Source organism: Ovis aries, chromosome 1, assembly GCF_016772045.2.
Source record: "Ovis aries strain OAR_USU_Benz2616 breed Rambouillet chromosome 1, ARS-UI_Ramb_v3.0, whole genome shotgun sequence".
Lineage (NCBI taxonomy): Eukaryota > Metazoa > Chordata > Mammalia > Artiodactyla > Bovidae > Ovis > Ovis aries.
The window spans coordinates 110,842,227-110,863,436 of NC_056054.1; the positions used below are offsets into that span (position 1 = coordinate 110,842,227).

The window sequence follows — 21,210 nt, forward strand, 5'->3', positions numbered from 1 at the left end:
CCCCCGATCAGCCCTGAGGTAGCAGAATGGTACAGTGAAAGTGTGCTGGGCCCATAACCCAAGGCTTAATGGATTGAAACCATCCTCTGCTTCAGTGTGCCTTTGCGCTTCCCTGGTGGCTTAGCGGTAAAGAATCCTCCGGCCAGTGCAGGAGATGCGGGTTCCATCCCTGGGTTGGGAAGATCCCCTGGGAAAGGAAATGGCAACCCACTCCAGTACTCTTGCATGGGAAATCCCACAGACAGAGGAGCTTGGAAGGCTACAGACCATGTAGTCACATAGAGTCAGACACAACTCAGCAACTAAAGAACAATAGTAATCAGCCCTGCACGCTGTCCTCCCACTAGCAAGCTAGCCAAAAATGGGTAACAAACAGCCCCCCTCCTTCCAAGCAGTGCTTCTCAGAGCTCCCTCCATACACCAGCTCAGAACCACCTGAATGCAGTGACTGTTAAAATGACAGGCTCCTGGGACCCAGCCCAGCCCCACTGAACAGAATTCCCGAGAACCCAAGGTTTCAGCAAGGATGAGAACTGCTGGTCTCCAGAGTAAAAACCTAAACTTAACCCCATACTCAAAGCCTCCATAATCTGACCCCCAACCTCCCTTTCCATTTTACCCACAGCAGCCTTAGAGGGTTCCCCCTTCTGGTCCTTCATTGTCCCTGGAGCCTACTTGGGACCTCCCCGCCGTCAAGCCTTACACCCTGCTCTCCCCTCATGCTCAGAGCACCCCCCACCCAACCTCTGGCCCACCCTGTTTTCTCAGCATATCCAAAGTAGATCCATGACCAAGACGCAGCTCAAATTCTTCCTTTTAAGGGAGCAGCCCCTGCCCACCAGGGGCTTCTACGGAGGCTTAGATGGTAAAGAAATTGCTCAAAATGTGGGAGGCCAAGGTTCAAACCCTAGGTCAGGAAGATCTCCTGGAGAAAGAAATGACAACCCAGCCCAGTATTCCGGCCTGAAGAATCCCATGAACAGAGGAGCCTGGTGGGCTGCAGTCCACGGGATCACGTGGGGTAGACTATCTGTCCTGCTCTTTTGCCCAGACCAGTTATGACCAACCTAGACAGCATATTGAAAAGCAGAGACATTATTTTGCCAACAAAGGTCCGTCTAGTCAAGGCTATGGTTTTTTCAGTAGTCATGTATGGTTGTGAGAGTTGGACTGTGAAGAAAGCTGAGCGCTGAAGAATTGATGCCTTTGAACTGTGGTGTTGGAGAAGACTCTTGAGAGTCCCTTGGACTGCAAGGAGATCCAACCAGTCCATTCTGAAGGAGATCAGCCCTGGGATTTCTTTGGAAGGAATGATGCTAAAGCTCAAACTCCAGTACTTTGGCGACCTCATGTGAAGAGTTGACTCACTGGAAAAGACTCTGATGTTGGGAGGGATTGAGGGCAGGAGGAGAAGGGGACGACAGAGGATGAGATGGCTGGATGGCATCACGGACTCAATGGACGTGAGTCTGAGTGAACTCCGGGAGTTGGTGATGGACAGGGAGGCCTGGCGTGCTGCGATTCATGGGGTCGCAAAGAGTCTGACACGACTGAGTGACTGAACTGAACTGATGCCTGTCCGTGGTGGGTCTTCCCTTCCGGCTGCTGCTGCTGCTGCTAAGTCGCTTCAGTCAGGTCCGACTCTGTGCGACCCCATAGACGGCAGCCCACCAGGCTTCCCCGTCCCTGGGGTTCTCCAGGTAAGAACACTGAAGTGGGTTGCCATTTCCTTCTCCAATGCATGAAAGTGGAAAGTGAAAATTGAAAGTGAAGTCGCTCAGTCACGTCGGACTCTTAGCGACCCCATGGACTGCAGCCTACCCAGCTCCTCCGTCCATGGGATTTTCCAGGCAAGAGTACTGGAGTGGGGTGCCGTTGCCTTCTCCGCTTCCCTTCCTAGGCATATGCTATCCCTACCATTTGGTGGTCAGTACCTGGAGGGCTGGAAGCCTATCCCAGAATCCTCTGCTCATCCGCCAGCACAGCTACCTCCTTATTGGTGCAGAGCAGAGCGTCCAATTTGACTGACAGGTCAGAAGCTAGGCAGGACTAGCTACCACAAGCCACACTCAGGAAGCTCAGGGATCTTCCTTCTTGCAAAACCTTCCTTGAGTCAAGAAACCAAGTAACCTTCAGAAGTGAAAAGATAAAGGTAGTGAGGATGGGGTGACTGGCAGAATGGACCATGCTCCAAAGGCTGAAGCTCAGCTCACAGCTCTGCTTCTCTGTGACCCCGGAAAGATGCTATTCATTAAGCATCCATTAAGGTCTGGGCTCATAGTCCCTGATAAGCAGTGGCACGGTGGTAAAGAAACCACCTACTAATGCAGGAGACTCAGAGACACAGGTTCGCTCCTGGGTCTGGAAGATCCCCTGGAGAAGGAAATGGCAACTCACTCCAGTACTGTTGCCTGGAAAATCCCATGGACAGAGGAGCCTGGCAGCCTACAGTTCATTGGATCACAAAGAATAGGACACCACTTAGCAACTAAACAACAAAGCATTCGTGACTTGCCCAGCACCAAGGGGAACCCAGACTTGGATATGAGACCTTGGCAATAAACAGTCTATGGAGATGAGAAAACTGTTACAGGACAATGTGTTACGAGTGATAATAGAAGAACAGGCATGCCCTGAGCACACAGAAGGGAAGGTTCCTCACACTGCCTGTGGTCAGGAAGCCCTGAATGGGAGTCTGGTCAGCTGCATAGCCCACATAACCACAGAAAGTCTAGGAGGATGTATGGAACAGCTTGCCTGGTGGAGGATCGAGCACATGAAAGTGTGGAATTAGCATTTCTGAGAAGAGGCAGCACTGCTTGGCGTGGTTGGAGAGCGGAAGGGCATGGGACGCCAGGCTAGAGAAACAAGCTGGAGTTGGACTTAGGAGAGCTTTGTATCCTAAGCCAACAGTTTAGTTGCCCTTGATCCTGAGGGCAGCTGGAGGCCATGGAGGAATTTTAAGCAGAGGAGAAGTGACAATAAGAATTGCAGTTTAGAGGGCTTTCCGTGGCTTCCACAGGAAAGGAGGGGCAGCCAGGCAGTGTGGGATGCGGGGCTGCCCAGCGAGAGTCAGTGAGGAGGATATCGGCTTGTGCGGGGGCACTTGCCGCCTGCCTTAGCTAACCATAGGCATTTGAAAGAGGCTGACTTACAAGAACTGGCTCCTGAAAGAGCCCAGCCAAGTCTGAGGCCAACTTCCACTTTCCTCTGGATATTTTCACTTTTGGGGCATCTTGTTCTGAGTCAAGATTCCTCCTTCTGAACATGGGACTTTCCAGAAGGACCACAGCTCCTTCCGTGCATCCACTTGGCCTGGGATGTTCTGGATTTGGGTCGTCGAGGGAGTCTGTCTGCCTCTCTGAAGTATGGCCGTGTGGTCTCCTTGGAGTCTGCTTCTCTGGGAAGGTAAGTGGGGCAGGCCCACCCTCAGAGCACTGAAGGCCCCTCCCCATTCCAAGGGAGAACCCAGGAGCTGAGGAAGGGTAGGGTAGATGGAAGCAAGTTCTCGGGGAGCCTTGAAAGCCAGGCAGGGGCAAAGAGACACAGGATCTTGGGAAGAAGGGTGGAAGTACAAGGAGCCTCTGTGTCCATGAGACATGAGCTGTTTTGTGGTCCAGGAAAGTTAAAACTGAAGCTGGTAGGACCATTGGTTTTGTTAGATATGGTGGTGAGAACGTGAGGGTCTGGCAGCATGCAAATTCTAAATACGGTCTGGGGGGAGCAGGGGAGAGTGGGGCTCTTGCAGTCTAAGAATGTCTTTCCAGCTGCCTGTGGGAAAACTGAGCCCCCACCCCAAGGTCTGTGGAAGTGGACACCGAGGAGAGTAAGAGGCAAAAGCAAGTTAATACAGTGCACGCAGATTCCGGGTGGCCGATAACAGTGCGATGTCAGAAGAGACCTCAGGTCTCCTCAGCACTGGGTGACACCGCTTGCATCCTGTCTGATGCCTGACACCCCCCGCCCCTGATTGGTCAACAAGTGGTCAATGTGACAAAAGCCAGCAGTGCTAGGCCAGGGGATGAGAGTCGTGGGGTGCAGCAAAGACGCAGACTCTTCTGTTTGCATCAGAGACTCACAAGGCCTTTGAGACGACTTTGTCTGGGTTTCCCACCTGAGTTCCTGGCTCCAAAAATCTGCAAGCGTCAACATTTCTAAGCATGTCAAGGAAGTCCTGCCCCAGAGAGGAAATCTGTTAGGTTTGAAAATCTTTCAAATCCTTGGACATGGGAAGCCAAAATAATTTTTCTGAGTGGTGAAAGTGCCACTGACTGAATGTACCCCCTTGTTTTCTGGATGGGATATCAGAAGGGAGGAGAGTGCCCCAGAAGATTGCTCAGTTCATTCATGGCAGAGCTAGAGTAGGATAGAACAGGAGTCTTGATTGGCATCCAATGCTGTGCTCTCTGGATGTGGCATCTACAATGTGCATTAACTCTGGAGCCATCCCCGGTTCAGACTGAGGTGCCTGGGACTGGCAGGGCAGTGAGATGGACTGGGGACTGGAGTTACAGTGGCTGGCTGAGTGGTCATCCAGAATACGTCTTCCTAACCAGCCTCCCAACACTTGGGTGTGTTCCCTATCTGCACTTTTTCTGCTCTGCACCCCTGCCCACGCCACTGAGTCAGGCGCAAGGGAAGTCCTTGCCAATTTCATCATGCGGTAAGTAAACTTGCTGGCTTCTCCTGCAATCTCTTCCTAAACAGCAGTGGTCACGGAGAGCCCAAAGATCAGAAGAGGAACTCAGGGTCTCGTGGGACTCATAAACAAGCGGTAACATAGAGGGATAAGAGAATTGTAGAGGTGGCCCCAGGCTGTGGTGAGAACACAGAGAGTTTGTAAACAGCAAAGAGGAATAGAGGAGGTTGGGGAGGTGGGAATGCTTCAAGGATGAGCAGAAGTTAGCCAGCAAAGGAGTCAGAGTGGGAATTCAAACAGAGGTGTCACCCACACAGGTCGAACACAGTATGTTCCCAATGAAACAGCCTCTTGCCATCTCACCTCCATTCTATTTCTCCTTCTTTTCTGGATCATGGAGAATGGTACCAAATGGGTCCCAAGGACCTGGGAGCCATTTTTGATTCCTCACTCCCTCACTCCCAGATCTAATTTGTTACCAGATCCCACTGACTACACACCTTAATCCCACGTCGTTCCTCCCACTTCTGCCCATCCCCACTGCTCCCTTCCATGGTTTCCATCACGCTCCTTGGGATTAGTAGCCAAAGCCTCAGCCTTAGCCCACGTCCTCTGCATCCTCCATTCCTCGTCCTCAACTCCTGCATCCTTGCTGGAGTTGTCTTTCTAACCATAGATCTAATCACGTCACTCGCTTACTTAAAGCCTATCCGAGGCTCCCCATCACTCTAAGGATAAAGCCCAAACTCCAAAGTTGCTTTCAGGGCCCTGCAGGACCTGGCTCCTGCAGACTCTGCAGTGCAATGTCTTACTCCCCCTGCAGAGAGCTACTTTCAGTTCCCTTGATGCACTGAGCTCTCTCACCCTCCGGGCCTTTGTGCGGCTCCTCAGCCTCTAACACTGCCCAGTCCCCACTGCAGGCTGCCCTCTGCTTGGCCTGGCCGATTCCCATTCCTCTTTCAAGTCTCAGCTTAACCTTCGCTTCTCTGAGCTCCTCAAGGCCAGGCCAGTTCACCCTATCACCCTACCCATGTTCTCCCAGGGCACCCCTTTTTGCCATTGTGGCAGATTGCTTTCTTATGAGTCAGAGCCCCATGAGCACAGGGACCGAATTCCTTCCTCACTGTTTTATTCCCAGGCCCGGGCACAGTGCCCCCTCAGCTTGGGTGAGAGAAGGGCCCTCTGCTCCATAGCAGCTCAGCCGAGTGCAGAGAGAGAGAAGGTTTGGCACAGGCAGAGTGACGGAGCTCTGTCCTTTCAGCACTGCTTCCCATGGTCATCGCCAGTGCCCAAGTGCAGGGCCAGGTGGGCGGCTCGGCGCTGCTGGTGGCAGATCACCCTCCCGGTTTCCAAGTCCGAGAGGCCATCTGGAGATCCCTCTGGCCTTCAGAGGAGCTCCTGGCCACGTTCTTCCGGGGCTCCCCAGAGACGCTATACCGCTCCCGCTTCCTGGGCCGAGCCCAGCTGCACAGCAACCTCAGCCTGGAACTGCGGCCACTGGAGTCTGGAGACAGCGGCAACTTCTCCGTGCTGCTGGTGGACAAGCAAGGTCGGGCCCGGACCCAGACCCTGCAGCTCAAAGTGTACGGTGAGTGTGCCTGACGCAGGCTCTCTGCCCCACGCCTTCCCATCAAACTCCGGGAAGGCATCTTGAGTCCTGGGAACTGGGGAGAGCAGAGTTCTAGAAACCTCTGGCTTCTGACCTCATGGCTGATTCAGGGAACAGTTGCTCCCCCACACCCAGAGGTAAGAAAACTCCTGGGGCTCTCCCACTTGAGTTTCTGGCTGGGGCAGCCAGACTCTGCCACCGGACAGCCCTGCTCAGAACTCTAGCTCTATCTTCTTATCTCAGTGGCCTTAGACACAATACTTAGCTGCCTGACACTGATCTTTCTCACTTGTAAAACGAGTAGAGTAATATTACCATGTAAATGCCAATAAAGGTAAAATCAGTTGAGAAAGCATCTAGGATAGAGGCTAGCCTGTGCGTGTGTGCTAAGCTCTCAGTCTTGTCCAGATCTTTGCGATCCCATGGGCTGTAGCCCAGCAGACTCTGTCCATGGGCTTCACCAGGCAAGAATACAGGAATGGGTTGCCATGCTCTCCTCCAGGGGCTCTTCCCAACCCAGGGATTGAACCCGCGTCTCCTACATCTCCTGCATTGGCAAGTGGGTTCTTAAGCCAAAAGTCATCAGTTCTAAGATAAAAGGTGATAAGATGTGCCATTATTTTATGCACCACAGAAAAGAAATGTAAATATTACAGTGAAACTATGACACAACATTTTAAATTAAAATTTAAATTTTAATTAAAGTATAGAATTATTTCATATTACTTTATAGAACTCTTTTAGCATTATTGAGAGATTTTAAATTTATGTCATTCGTGGGTTCTCTTTATTATGTATTGTAGTAAAATAAACCATCCCCAAAATTTACGGGCTAAAAACAACAACTCTTTGTTTCTCATGACTCTGAGTTGGCAGGGCTCAGCTGAGGAACTCCTCTCCTCTACCTGGGGTGGAAGGGCCATTCATAAAGTTGCTTTCAGTCCCTCAGCTGGTTTGACTGAATTCACTGGGAGCTGGATGAGTCTTTCTTTCCAGCAACTTTACCTTCACCTATATCACAGCCACTATCATCAGAGCAACCACTGCCACGACAACCACATTCAACAGCCCACCATTGCCTGCACCAACAACATGTCTCCACCTCTACCCCCCTCTGGATCACCCACCATCACCATCCCATGATCACTGCCTCCACCTCCACCCCCTCTCCATCACCCCACCATCACTGCCTCCCCCTCCACCCCCTCTCCATCAGCCCACCATCACCCCCACCATCACTGCCTCCCCCTCCACCCCCCTCTCCATCACCCCACCATCACTGCCTCCACCTCCAACCCCCCTCTAACCCCCCACAATCACCTGAACCGCCGTCACTATCTTTGCCTCCACCTCTACCACTGCCACCATATTTTTGCTGGTTTAGATAAAATGCCCTTTGAGCTCCTATTCATCTACCTAGCGGCTTCGAAAAGATGTGTCAGTGACCCCTATTTTAGTAAAACCTCAGAAATTTGGATAGAAACAGGGAAAAGATAAGGTCCCAGTGGAAGAATGGAGAGCAGAAGCGAGAGCCGGGCAAAAGGAAACACTGAGGGAGAGAGAGGAGGTGGTAAATTGGAAAAGAGAGAGACCCGCCCGTGCCCAGGGGGAGATAACTGGGTCATCTCTCGGTGAGCCCCTTGGGCTGCTAGCGTGTGACTAAACGGATGCACACTGCCCTGACCCAGGTTGCACTGTATGGCAAGCCAAGTGCCAGCTGAAATTCAACACCCCCCTCTCACCTGTTACCCCTGAGCCAAGGCCCTTGCGCAGTGAACAGCCTTCACAACCATACAGGCAGCCAGGGAGCCTCGCCCTTGTTCTGAGTCTCCGCTGCCGCACATGTGAAATAAGGACGTGGAACGTGATAATACAGGCAGCACCCACACCACTAAGCTCTAAAATGCCTTGTTCGCAGCATCTGAATTACAGATTTTAAGGAAATTGCTGTTTTATTGCTTCCAAATACATAGCGTGATTAGAACTAATTGCACAAAGCTGCCAAGCAGCCGTCCTTAGGAGCTCTGCTTTGACAATGGATGAGAATGATTTGAATTAGCAGATCAGTTACCAGAAATGTCAATGGGTGTTTCTACTGTGCCTGATCGTGTTTGGATGCAGCCTGTCCTCTTAAGTAGTGTAAATATCCCCCCCTGTAATCTTTGTTTATACTATTAGTGCACCCAGCAAATCTTTTCTTTTTTCATATCACAAATCCCACCAGATTGAGCTGGCATTAATGAGGTTTTACTCTGCTTGACTCTGGAATGTTGTCAGAGACAGCCCTCCCGTTGTCTCCAGAATGGTCTCCTGCTGGCATTCCCTGCCGTGAGACTCACGATCTACTCATCAACCAATATAGCAAAAGGGAGCCATGGTCTGGACACCAGGACACCAATCTGGCCAGTGGCCCGGGTAGCTGAGCACCTTGGGAGTGAGGGGTATGGAAATTGCAAGGCAGAGCTCCCACCCACTTGTCTGCTCCTTCACAGAACTTTGCATTCTTGTAAGAATTTTCTTAGTTATCCATAATCACTCATTAGTATGTCTTCCTCACCAGACTCCAAAAGCTCCGAAAGCCCAGGAATGTGCTTGTCTTTGTGTCTACCTTAATAAGCTCTTATTGTCTCCCTGACTGACGTACCATGTATCAGGGAACACTGTGATACACAGAGGGATACGCAGAGTGTTTGGAGGGCTCGGAGCTGCACCTGGAATGTCAGGGAAGGCTTCACGATCAGAGCAGTAAGCAGTGTGTCCACACTGGGCCTGGAAGGATGGTTAGGAGTTCTCTAGAAGGATGAGAAACAAAAGGCATATGTGTACAGGTAAGCCGTATGGAAGATATGGAAGGGCATGACACACTAACAGGAAATTAATCAAGATGGGTGAGGAGGGGGTCAGCAGGAAGTATAGCTAGAAAGGTTGACATCAACTATTTGATGAAGGATGTTAAATACCAGACTTAGGAATTCAGCTTCTGTCCTGTGGGCAGTAGGAGAAAGACAAGGTTTTGGAGAGGCTTAGTCAGAGGCTTAGTCTAGCCCTGCATGGATCCCAGAGCTGGAGCTATGGGATCCGCGCGTACAGCATCCCTTTAACCCATGTCGGCTCTGCTGTTCTTGCCCAGATGCAGTGCCCAGGCCCGTGGTCAAAGTGTTCATCGCTGTATCAGGGGATGCTCAGCCCCCCAAGACCTGCCAAGTGTTCCTGTCCTGCTGGGCTCCCAACATCAGCGACATAACCTATAGCTGGCGACGGGAGGGAACTGTGGACCTTGGTATGGAGCCAGCTGGCCTCTTCACAGATGGACAGGTGCTGAGTGTGTCCCTGGGACCAGGAGACAAAGGCGTGGCCTATTCCTGCATTGTCTCCAACCCCGTCAGCTGGGACCTGGCCACAGTCACCCCCTGGGAGAGCTGCCATCGTCAGGCAGGTATGCCGAGGGCTGGGAAGCAGTGGTTGAGGGGTGGTGACGCTTCTGGTCCCCCTGTGACCGTGTCTCCTCCATGTCCAGCTCCAGGGAGGGCCTCCTACAAAGACGTGCTGCTGGTGGTGGTGCCCGTCTTGCTGCTCCTGATCCTGGCTGGTCTGTCTGCCTGGCACTGGGGCCCCTGGTCAGGTAGGAGTCCTGTGGGGGCTGGGGATGGGCCGAGGAGGCAGGTCTGCGGAGGAGGAGGGCAGAGTTCGTACCTCCTCTTAGGCTTCATGTGTTCTGCCCTCCTTACCTCTCCCACATCATCTCTTGGCCCTCTCCATCGAATATTCTGGTCTTCCTTCAGACTGAATTATTTGAAATTCCTTTAGCAGTTTTCAAATGTGCTACTCTCCCAAGTACCTCTGTAGGCCTTTGCACATTCTACTCTCTCTGTCTGGAAAATATTTTCCATGATTTCCCGCCCAACTTGCTGTCTTCATTTGGCTGTCAGCTCCACCATCCTCAAGGCATGCCACCTCCAGGAAGCCTTCTGGAACTTCTCTTGCACACCCAGCCTGGGTCTGTGCCCCGCCTTGACCCTCCAATGCTCACCCCAGTCCCAGCACCTACTGCCCTCACTCTCTGTGAAGTTCTCAGCCCTCGAAAAACAAACTCTGGGTCACTCCAGGCACCTAGCAAGGGTTCCTGGAACATAGCTGGTATCAATAAAGCTGTGTTGGGCGTAAGTCTAGATGAAACCCAACCCCTTCTTGTCAACCATTCTAGGAAGTGCTCCTTGATAGAAGCACCTCTCTGGGCGGGAGCTCACAGGGCTTCCTTTCCCAGGAGAAGAGAGAAGGAGGTGCTCTGGGTTCTGAGGTCTACAGCCAGTCCTGGAATGTGTTACCCCTGAAAGAACTGTCCTTGCTGACCTGGGCCTCCTGGACATGTCCATCCTAGGCTGTCTGGGCTGGTCCCAGGATGGAGAGAGTGGGCCAGCAAAGAGAAGGAGGCATAAGACCTTGTTACAGTGGATTTGTTCCCAAAGGCAAGAGCCTTGGCCCAGCGGCTGAGCATGCAGCTGGGCCGCCAAGCTGGCTCCAGCATATTCTTTCCACTAGCAAAGGAGGGAGGAGGGGACAGCTGAGGTCACACTCCATTCAGGGGCCCTGTCTCCGCCTGAGAGCATCTGGCCTGGCCCTTTGGCCCAAAGAGTCCCCAAGATTCATAGTAAGATGGTAGAAGCCAGGAAAGAGCAGCTTTTTGTTTTAACAGTTTTATTGGACTATAATTCACATATCATATAATTCATACATTTAAAGAGTAAAACTCAATGGCTTTTATTACAGTCACAGATTTGTGCATCCATCACCACACTCAATCTGAGAACATTCTCATTACTCCAAAAAGAAATTCCCAAGCCCCTTAGCCATCACTCCCTAACCCCCCTTTCCCTTCCAGCCCCAGGCAACCACTAATTTCCTTTCTGTCTCTAGACTGTCTATTCTGGACATTTTATGTAAATGGAATCATAAACTGTATGGTCTTCTGTGACTGATTTCTTTCACTTAATCTGATGGTTTTGAGGCTCAGAAAAGAGCAGCGTTGTCCACTGAGACGGGGCAGAAAGAATTTGGCAGTCTGGGGAAGTGGAAAGGCTCGATTCAGGGCATCTGGAAGCCAGTCCTGGCTTTTGTCATGTGGCTTCTGCCAGCCATTTAACTGGGTCTGTCCCAGCTCTAAGTTTCTATACCTTCTACAACTAAATGTGTGCCACAGTTGCAGAGGAAGACTAGACGTTAGGAAGAACTTCCTCCTTGAAGCATCTCCTTTTCCAGGGTCTTAGAAAACCCGGAGAGATATCCCTTTGCCCGAGATGGTCTTGGACCAGGACAGTTAGGATGCAGGGGCCTTGGGTACAAACACTGGAGGAGTTACTTTCTTTCTGATCTCCTTGCCAGGGAAAAAGAAAAAGGATGTCTGTGCTAATGAAGTGGATCAAGAGACAGAGAGCCCCCTCGTGTAGGGTCTGCCATGAGCAATGCCTGGATTGTGAGGAACCCCACTGCCCAGCCACATGACGATCTGGGATGTAGCTGGTGCCTGGAAATCACCCTGGACCTTGGACCTCCCATGAGACTCCTGTACCACCTCCCAGGAGTGGCCTGGGCAGTTGGCACAACCTTCCACACCCTCCCCCTTCTCTCTCTACTGGTACATATTCTGGCTCTACTCTGGGCAACATGGGCCTAGCAGGACATCTCTTCAAGAACACCAGAAGTTCTCCAGGATCCATAGATTGATTATCCATAGCACTCGCTGCCCCTCCGCTGTTCATGAAGTATTGTTATGGATTTGTTCCCTTTAAATGTGGAAATCCTAAACCCCACCCCCAATATTTCAGAATATGACTGTGTTTAGAGATAGGGCCTTTAAAAAGATAATTAAGGTTAAACGAGGTCATTGAGATGACCCTAAGCTGGTATGACTGGTGTCCTTACAAGAAGAGGGAGAGACACCCGGGAAGCATGCACACACAGGAGAAAACCATGAAAAGACAGAGAGAAGGAAGCCCGCCAAAAGCCAAGGAGAGAGGCTTCCGGAGAAACCAAACCTGCTAACACCTCAGTCTTGGACTTCCAATCTCCAAGAATGAGAAAATAAATTTCTGTTTAGTCACCCATTCTGTGGTGTCTTGTTTTGGCAGCCCTAGAAGACTAACACAACTATTAACCAGCCAGCATCAAAGGATTTCCTCCAACCTGGGTCCCAGCCTCTAAAAGACATTAGAAAATCACCCACTTCCAGGCCCAATTCCAGCCCCTGTTATCTGAGACCCTGATGGTTCCCCCAAGCCAAGGAATTATCATAAGAAAAGGTCTAGAACCTGATGAAGAGAAATGGGGGTCAAAGGGTTTCTCTTTCTGGCCTTGAAGGACTTGCAGGTCATCCAAATTCATGGTCCTCGTAGGTAATTTACAGTTCTAGATGATCAAAGAATGGTTGACATCTCTTGCTTGGGATGGGTGACATTTTGCAGGTAACATAGTTTTAATTGACATCTTCACCCTCAATATTGACTATCATGCCTCTTGCAGGAGCTGGGGTGGGGAGGGGGGTTGGGATTCTCTCCTCACTGTCTAGCACAGTAATCAGAAAAAGAGAGATTAAATTTGCCCCAGCCATGGGACTTCCCTGGCAGATTAGTGGTTAGGGCTCCACGCTTCCACTGCAGGAGGCACGGGTTCAATCCCTGGTTGGGGAACTGGGATCTCATTGGCTGTGCACAGTCAAAAAATAAAAAATTGCCCAGCCAACAGGAAATTCTTGCACAAATTTAAAAAAAGCAGCTCAGCTCAGAATGAGTGTCTCTGTCTGGCACTGAGAGAGGGAGGATCCAGGAAAAGCTAAGCAGAAGGGAAACTATGGAGGGAAAGTGTGCTGAGGCATCCTAGTATCTGCCATGTTCATCTTCAGCTGCAAGCGCAGACGATCCACCCAAGTTCAAGGGACTCACCACTCAATGGAAAGATGTTCAAGGTCACTTCAAAAGGAACTCATGTGAGATGGAAGGGATTATTGCACCCATCTCTGCAAAACACAGCCTGCCACTGAGCAGTTCTATCCAGAAAAGCTCTGGAGTACTGTCACTGGAAAAAAAAGAATTGAAGAGCTAAACTTACACTTGTTGTTGTTCAGTCACCAAGTCAGTTCCAACGCTTTGATACCCTATGGACTGCAGCTCACCAGGCTTCTCTGTCCCTCACCATCTCCCGGAGTTTGCCCAAGTTCATGTCCAGTTAATTGGTAATACTATCCAACCATCTCATCCTCTGTCACCCTCTTCTCCTTCAGCCTTCAATCTTTCCTAGCATCAGGTCTTTTCCAGTTCGCATCAGGTGGCCAAAGCATTGAAGCTTCAGCTTCAGCGTCAGTCCTTCCGAACAGTATTCAGGGTTGAGTTTTTTTAAGATTGACTGGTTTGCTCTCTTTGCTTTCCAAGGGATACTCAAGAGTCTTCTGCAGCAGCACAGTTTGAAAGCATTAGTTCTTCAGTGCTCAGCCTTCTTTATAGTCCAACTCTCACAACTGTACATGACACTTAGGAATTAGTAAATGGTAAGGTTCAGAGTTACTTCCTCCCAGGTGTAATAGGACTTTTTTCTGGGACCTCACGCAAGTCTTGATGATAGAGGAAGGAAGCATTGAAGAAACAGGAATAGATTTTGAAGCATTTTTCCAGGAATGCTTTATCCCTCCTCTCAGATGTCAGCTCTGTGCAAAGAGCTTCCCTCTTCTCCCCAGTTCCCGGGCAGTCACATCACCTTGGACAAAATGGTCAGCTCCGCTGGCCTCTAGAGTCACATGGCCACTCCTCCACTTGACTGGTCCTGGAATTTCCCTGTCTGTTGGCTCTGCTCAGAGGTCCTCTGCTGCTCAACAGCTTCACCTAGACCTCGTGCTTCTTCTGCATCCACTTCTCTCTCATCACCTTCTCCCAAGTTCACTTGAACGCTGCACATGACCATGACAGCTAATATTGCTCCCACAGCCTCCCAGGGCATTCCCGTTGCCCGGTCAATGAGTCATGCAAAACTGGCTTTGGTTTCTAAACCTGATGTGAAAGAGAAAGCCCAAGGTCTAGCAATGAGCCACGGTGGTTGTATGGGGGAAACACACACACACACCACTCGCCTTCTCTCTTGCCTTCATCTCTGGGGCCTCACCTCAGATCAGAGCGGCTCTGGATGAGGTGGAACTCACAGTTCTCCCTTCACACAGTAACCCCTGGTGACTTCATGTAGATGGTGGTTTTGTAGTGTGGTGCACCAGAGCCTTTGAACAAATCCACGCTGCTCAAATCAACGGACGTTCCCATCCCCAGTGACTCACTTGCCCACTGGTGGACTAATTAACCAGCTACTGAAAACCTCAAAGAGCTTCTGTGAGAAGAGTGTTTGTGTTGATAAGCACTGGGATTGACGTCACATAAGAACAAATATTGAGGGCACAGCATGTGCTGGGTATACTTCAAGGCCCTGGGGAATCAGTAGTGAATGAAGCAATGTCTTTCCTTCATGGAGTTTATATTCTAGATAATATAAGCAAGCACATGAGTCTGAGTGAACTCCGGGAGTTGGTGATAGACAGGGAGGCCTGGCGTGCTGCGATTCATGGGGTCACAAACAGTCAGACACGACTGAGTGACTGAACTGAACTGAACTGAACTGAAGCACATGTCACATGTGGATAGGCTTTGCTAAGAAAGCTAAGACAGATGGCAGAGTAGATGACTAGAAAGTGGTGTGTTGGGGAGAAGGGGACCTCAGAGAACACATGGGGTGATGTACGAACAGAAGTCCAAATGCAGTGGAGTAAGCCACGAAGTGGCTGGGTGAGGAACATTCCAGAAAGCAGAAGATACAAAGGCCCTGACGTGGGATCATGATTGGGGTTTATGATGAGCAGAGCAGAGGCCAGGGCAACTGGGTCAAAACAAAGCCGGTGGGGAAGGAAAGGGGAGGGCCCTAGTGATGGTGCAGGGCCACAGCACGTGGGATTTTGTGGTCTTCAGAACATCCTGTCCCTGGGGTTAGGGAAGCCAGAGGGCCCTCTTCTGTTTGAGGGTCAGAGTCCTCCCATAATGATTTTGGCGTCATCATCTCTAGTAGGCTCATGGACAAAGCAGAATCCTCTCCAAATCTGCATTTGTTTTTCCTTGTTTTCCTTGTATTTCCTGTGAGCAAGAACCTTCGCACCTGTCCTTCTGCGTAAATACAAGAGCCACTAAGGCAAGGGAGTCGTGTGCCACAGAGCCAGAGAGAATGAGAGTGGGGAGCAGAATAGCAAGAGAGAAGGGCCAGAGACGCATGTTCTCAGCAGCGGAGACATGAGCGCCCAATGCCTCATTTAAAGAACAACCAAAAAAAAAAAAAAAAACATTGGGAAGGAAGGAGAAAGGGGCAAGATAAAGGTAGAGAATTAAGAAGTACAAACTACTGTGTATAAAATAAATAAGCTACAAGGATATACTGTACAGCACAGGAAAGTATAGCCATTTTTTTAGAATAACTTTAAATGGAGTATAACCTATAAAATATTGAATTGCAGTCTTGTACACTTGAAATATATAATATTACAAATATATATTATATATTATCTATAACATATATATAATATTATAAATATATATAACATAATATTATAAATATTATAACATATAATATTATAAATATAATGTATGATATTATAAATCAACTATTCTTCAATTTTAAAAATTGATCAAGTAAAACCAACCACTGCAAACATTAATGACATCTCCGGCAAATCTTTCTTCTGTGTTTATCAAGAAGTAGCACATGTTCAGTTCATCAGCACTTGGCTACTTACTGGTCTTTGGGGGAAGCACCATCTCGGGTCAGATATGAGTCCACGGCCCCCTCCATCTGTCCTGCAGACAGCTTGAAGGAGGGCCTCCAAAACCTGTAGCCCTAGATTCAGGAAGTTTTAGTGGACTGTGCACTGGTCAGCCTGGGTCGCATTGGCCAGGAGGCTGAGCACATGGGTAATGAGTGGGGATACCCCACTGCACCACTAGCCCAGGTCTGGTTCTGGGAGCCACACCTCCAGGGAGACACTGGAAAACTCATGTCCACAGGAGAATAACCAGAACGGTGAAAAGTCTGGAAACCTCATCATATCAGACATGATTAAAGAAACTGGTCGTGTTTAGCAGGAACAGAAAACTCAGAAGGCCAGCGTCTGCAGAGCTCTCACAGAAGCCTGGTTGTGTAAGTGAACACACGAAACATGTCTCTGCGAGGCAGACACTGACTCATATGAATAATAGGATCTCAAACCTGGAAGGAAACCTTGTGGTTACTCAGTTCAAGTTTTTCATTTCTCAGGTGGAAAACCAAGACCCAAAGAGACTGTTACTCCCTAGAGTCACATAACTAGTAGGTGGCAGAGTCAGAGCTAGCTTCACTTCATCTCAATCAGCCGAGCCCCTCACCTGCACCATACTCCCAGGGAAGAACTTAATAACCAGTGGAGAAGTCCGCACATGAAATGGTCTGTTCCAATGAACATGCTTAAGCAGAAACCACCTCAGAGTAATATCATAGACCAGAGACTTTTCAGACGAGGTGGGAAGTTGCATTAGATTGGGAATGACAAATACGTGGTACATGTATCCAGACTTCTGCCTTCCGTGACCATGTCAAATCCAGACAATTAATTATGACACACTCTTCCCATTGAGTCTTTATGCAACACTCATGAAACTCTGACCAATCAGTTGAAGCTGGAAGCCAAGATGCCATTCCTGCCCTAGACAAACCATAGGATCCTCCCAACAACATTAAGTTCCTCTCAGTCTTAAGAATGAATTCTAAGTTAATGAATGAGTAAACAGTAGGGAAAATGCATGATGAAAGGATTCCACCAAGGTGTCAAAAACAAGCCATACTTCCTATGAAGAATATTTACTCTAGCTTGCCTGCTTCTGCCATTTTGCTAAGTATGTGCTCAGGAAATGCGTCAGAACTGAAAAAAAGGAGAGATGGGTCAAAAGTAACAATGCTATTGGCAGGAAAGCACAAAACAACAGGATATCAGCCAAATAAGTGAATGCGATACATACAGCATTTAAAAATCACACTCTTCAAAATATTTAAGAATAATGGGATGCTATCTTCAGATGCAAGCAGCAGAAACCAACTCTGGTTCTAACTAAGGCAGCAAAAAGAATTTACCAAGATCAGGACAACAGCAGATTCAGTGTCTGGTGAGAGCCAGACTTCCTGGGTCACAGACAGCTGTCTTCTCGCTGTGCCCTCACATGGCAGAAGGGGTGAGGAATCTCTGGAGTCTCTTTTCAGGGGCACTAATTCTATTCCTGAATGGTCAACCCACTTCAGTACTTTTGCCTGGAAAATTCCATGGACAGAGGAGCCTAGTGGGCTACAGTCCATGGTGTCCCAAAGAGTCGAACATGACTAATCACACACGCACAGTTCTATTCCTGAGGGTTCCATCCTCAGGACCTAATCACCTCCCAAAGTTCTCACCTCCAAATACCATCACACTAGGGATTAGATTTCAGCATACGAATTTGGGGGAATATAAACGTTCAGTCTGTAGCACTCAGAGAACTAAAGAAAATCCTGACCAACCTGGCCTTGGAAAGGATGAAGCCAGGAGGCCTTGGAGAGTGCAGGCCTCAGGACCACCTCCTTAGGAGCTACCATGGAATAAATATGTCCTGTTTTCTGTTCCTATGTTACTCACTGAAGATGAAAACTGCCAACAAAAGAGTGAGCTGGCCTTAGTTCTGGGGCAACGGGCCAGTTCTTCCAAGTTCTGGTATGAAACCCCCATAGTCAAAGATTTCTAGCCTTCCAGGCCATTTTGAAGGTATAGATAGGTGTCAAAGGAAGAAGCTAGGACATGTCTTATGTAACTATTTGTTAGCCTTATTTATTATTATAAAAGTTAACAGTGGGCCTGAATATGGGGACCCCTCTCACTGGACTTTTTTAAAATTTATTTATTTACTTATTTATTTGCTGTGCCGGGTCTTAGTTGCAGATGGCAGGCTCTAGTTCCCTGACCAGGGATAGAACTCAGGCCTCCTGCATTGGGAGCTCAGAGTCTTAGCCACTGGACCACAATCATTTTTTTCTGTCGTGATTCCCATCCAGCTCCTGAACCGACACCCTCCGCCTGCTGCCCCATGATGAAGAGCAAGCCCCAGCTCACACTGCAGCACAGCATCGAACTGTTCTGGAATCATGTGGGGGAACAACAGCCCCTCATTTCGTGCAAGACTGAGCCACGTGTCTCCAGCTCATCACTAAGCACCTCTCTCATCAGCAGCTACCATGCCAGAGATGCTGGGAATACAGCTGTGAGTAGGACAGAGAGAGAGTTCTGCATCCAGGAAGCTTGCCATCTAATTGAGAGAGAGAGACATGAAACAAACACACACAAATACTTAATTAAAACTGTGCTGAGCTCTAGAGAGGAAAAGACCTGGACCCTGCGAGCAAGAATAATGAAGGAGAAGAACAGAGCTGGTAAGCGGCAACCCCAGGGCCCAGTCTGAAGAGGGACATTCCCTCTGAGACCGGCATGGACAGTACTTAGCGATGCAAAGTAGGGAGGTCCTCCACGCAGAGGATGAGAGAGCCAGAAGCCCTTCTAGAAAGACCTTGGCATATACGAACGTCTGAAGGATGGAGGGTAATGAGCAAGGGGGACTCTGGGAGAAGACAGCAGAGGTCAGAGCACGCAGGGTCTGGTAGGACATGGTAATATTTAAAATTTTATTTTTTAAGTTAAAGGAGGCCACTGAAGAGTTTTAAGAAGGGAAATGACATAATCAGACTTACTTTAATCAGACTTAAACATTTTTAAAAGCTCCCTCTGGGGGCCTTGTGAAGAATGGATTGCAGGGATGGGGGCGGGGAGTGGTTTGGGGGGAGGAGGGTGAATGCAGGAAGATGAAGTTAGTGAAGGGATCCTGGCAAGATGCGGTGACAGCTTAGAACTGAGGTGCACAAGCGCAGGGGCTTGGGTGGAGAAGTGGATGGACTAGAGAAATACCTAGGAGCTAGAACAGACAAAGTGTGTGAAAAGCATTCATAGCTCAGTCATGTCTGACTCTGTGAGACCCCATGGACTGTAGCTCACCAGGCTCCACTGTCCATGGGATCTCCCAGGCAAGAATACTGGAGTGGGTAGCCATTCCCTTCTCCAGGGAATCTTCCTGACCCAGGGATTGAACCTGGGTTCCCCACATTGCGGGCAGATTCTTTTCTGTGTGAGCCACCACAAGATTTTGGGATATGTGAGGGGTACTTGGGCAGGAGGTTGGACCTGAGGAACAAGGCAGATAGAGGTGCCACTTACCCAAACTGGGAATACAAAAAGAAGGGCAAGTTTTAGGGGGAAGTTAATTGTCCCTTAATTATCAGAGAATAGGACTTTAAAAAGAACAAGACATTTGGAGGCTAAACAATGTATTGTGTGAAATCATGTGAAAATAGAATGCTCAAATGTAGGTAATTTCAAACAATGCAACCTTATAATTTAAATGTAAATCGATTTAAGGAAGAGAAGCCATTGATCCCTCTTCCCCGGCTCCACTCCCTCTCAGGACAGCTGTTTCATGCCTATAACTAATAGATTTCTCCATTCAGATCCAGAATTACATTCTAGACCCCAACACAAACCTGAGGTTGTAGGGACGGTAAGACATCTCAGGCAGACAGGGCCTCCCACAGCACGCTCGGCACAAACTGCTCCGGCTGGTCCTGTCCTGGTTTGTTTCTCCGCCACCTAGCCTGAGTCCTGCCTACTCACTCCAGAAAGCCCTGAAACATTCAAGACTCGAAGTTGATAATGATGAGGGGCCACCCTGGACCCCAACACTCTCTGAATGCAACCCACCCCACAGCATTCAGAGTCCCACCTAGATTGTCCAGGGGGAGCCCCACTGAGGTCTCAGGGGAGCCCTTCCAAGCAGAGCCAGTGTCCTGGTCAGAGAAGAGCAGCTCATCACTCACTCCAGGAGTCACTGCCAGACACCATGATTGTCCTGCAGAGATCAGTCTCACCAACCAGCTCAGGGCATCCTTTTGTGGGGGCGGTAGAGGGCAAGGCAGGGCAGGGCACAGGAAAGGGGACTTGGAGAGGAACCCCCTCAGATCAGGCTGGCTGGGGAAAGGAGAGCTTCCCGGGATGGAGACCAGTGCCTGCCAGCAGGGGGCTCTTGGCCCCAGAGTTGGAGTAAGGTCAAAGCAGAGACCATCTTTGGGTACCTAGTGCTCTGAACCTGGAATGATTCTGATCTTTCCGAAGGACCAGTGGGTACCTCGGCAAAGGGAGGACAAGGCTAAGAGTCGGGGACAGCATGAATCAGGGCCTTGGGCTGGGAGAGGAGGGTTCTAGTGATCTGCTGTGCACCATCCCTTGAAGCTGTGGCCATCTGGCCATCACTGACCACAGTAAAAATCCTTCCCCCGACACACAGTCTCCTATGAGACTGTCCGAGCACCCAGTTGGAGGGACACACAAACATCTCATCACCAAGTTGCCTCTTTTTCTCGGGGACAAACGTGGCTTTAATGCTGCCGTCAGAGCACAGCCTCATTCCTAGAGAACTGAGTCAGCCAAGTCCTTTATGCTAAAGCTAAGAAGAATGTCAGGGAAGTCTGGGGAAGATGGAGAGGAAGCTGGAGTATTGGACAGATGAGGCTTCATGGTCATTTTCAGCAGACGTAAGTGCTGTGATTCATGGGGTCGCAAAGAGTCGGACATGACTGAGCGACTGAACTGAACTGAACTGAAGGGCCCTCAGTCTGGAGCACGGAGAAGGATACACCCCTTACCGGGGAGCATACCAGCTGACACACACACCCCACCTCCCCTGTCCCCCAGCCCCACCCTGGGAGTCCTTAAGACGGAGATGACTCAGCAGTTAGCAGCCCCAGCCCACACCCTCCATTCTAGACAGGCCCAGCCTTTGCCTGTCCCTGA

The 21,210-nt window shown here is 49.6% G+C and overlaps 1 protein-coding gene across 1 annotated transcript; it reads left to right on the forward strand.

The window, feature by feature from the left end:
- Positions 1-3,308: 3,308 nt before the first annotated feature.
- SLAMF8 (SLAM family member 8) lies at positions 3,309-12,349 on the forward strand. Its single transcript, XM_004002653.5, has 5 exons — positions 3,309-3,408; positions 5,901-6,227; positions 9,379-9,684; positions 9,766-9,870; positions 11,628-12,349. Exons 1-5 carry the CDS (start codon positions 3,369-3,371, stop codon positions 11,690-11,692), a joined length of 843 nt encoding a protein of 280 aa, XP_004002702.1. The 5' UTR covers positions 3,309-3,368; the 3' UTR covers positions 11,693-12,349.
- Positions 12,350-21,210: the final 8,861 nt, after the last annotated feature.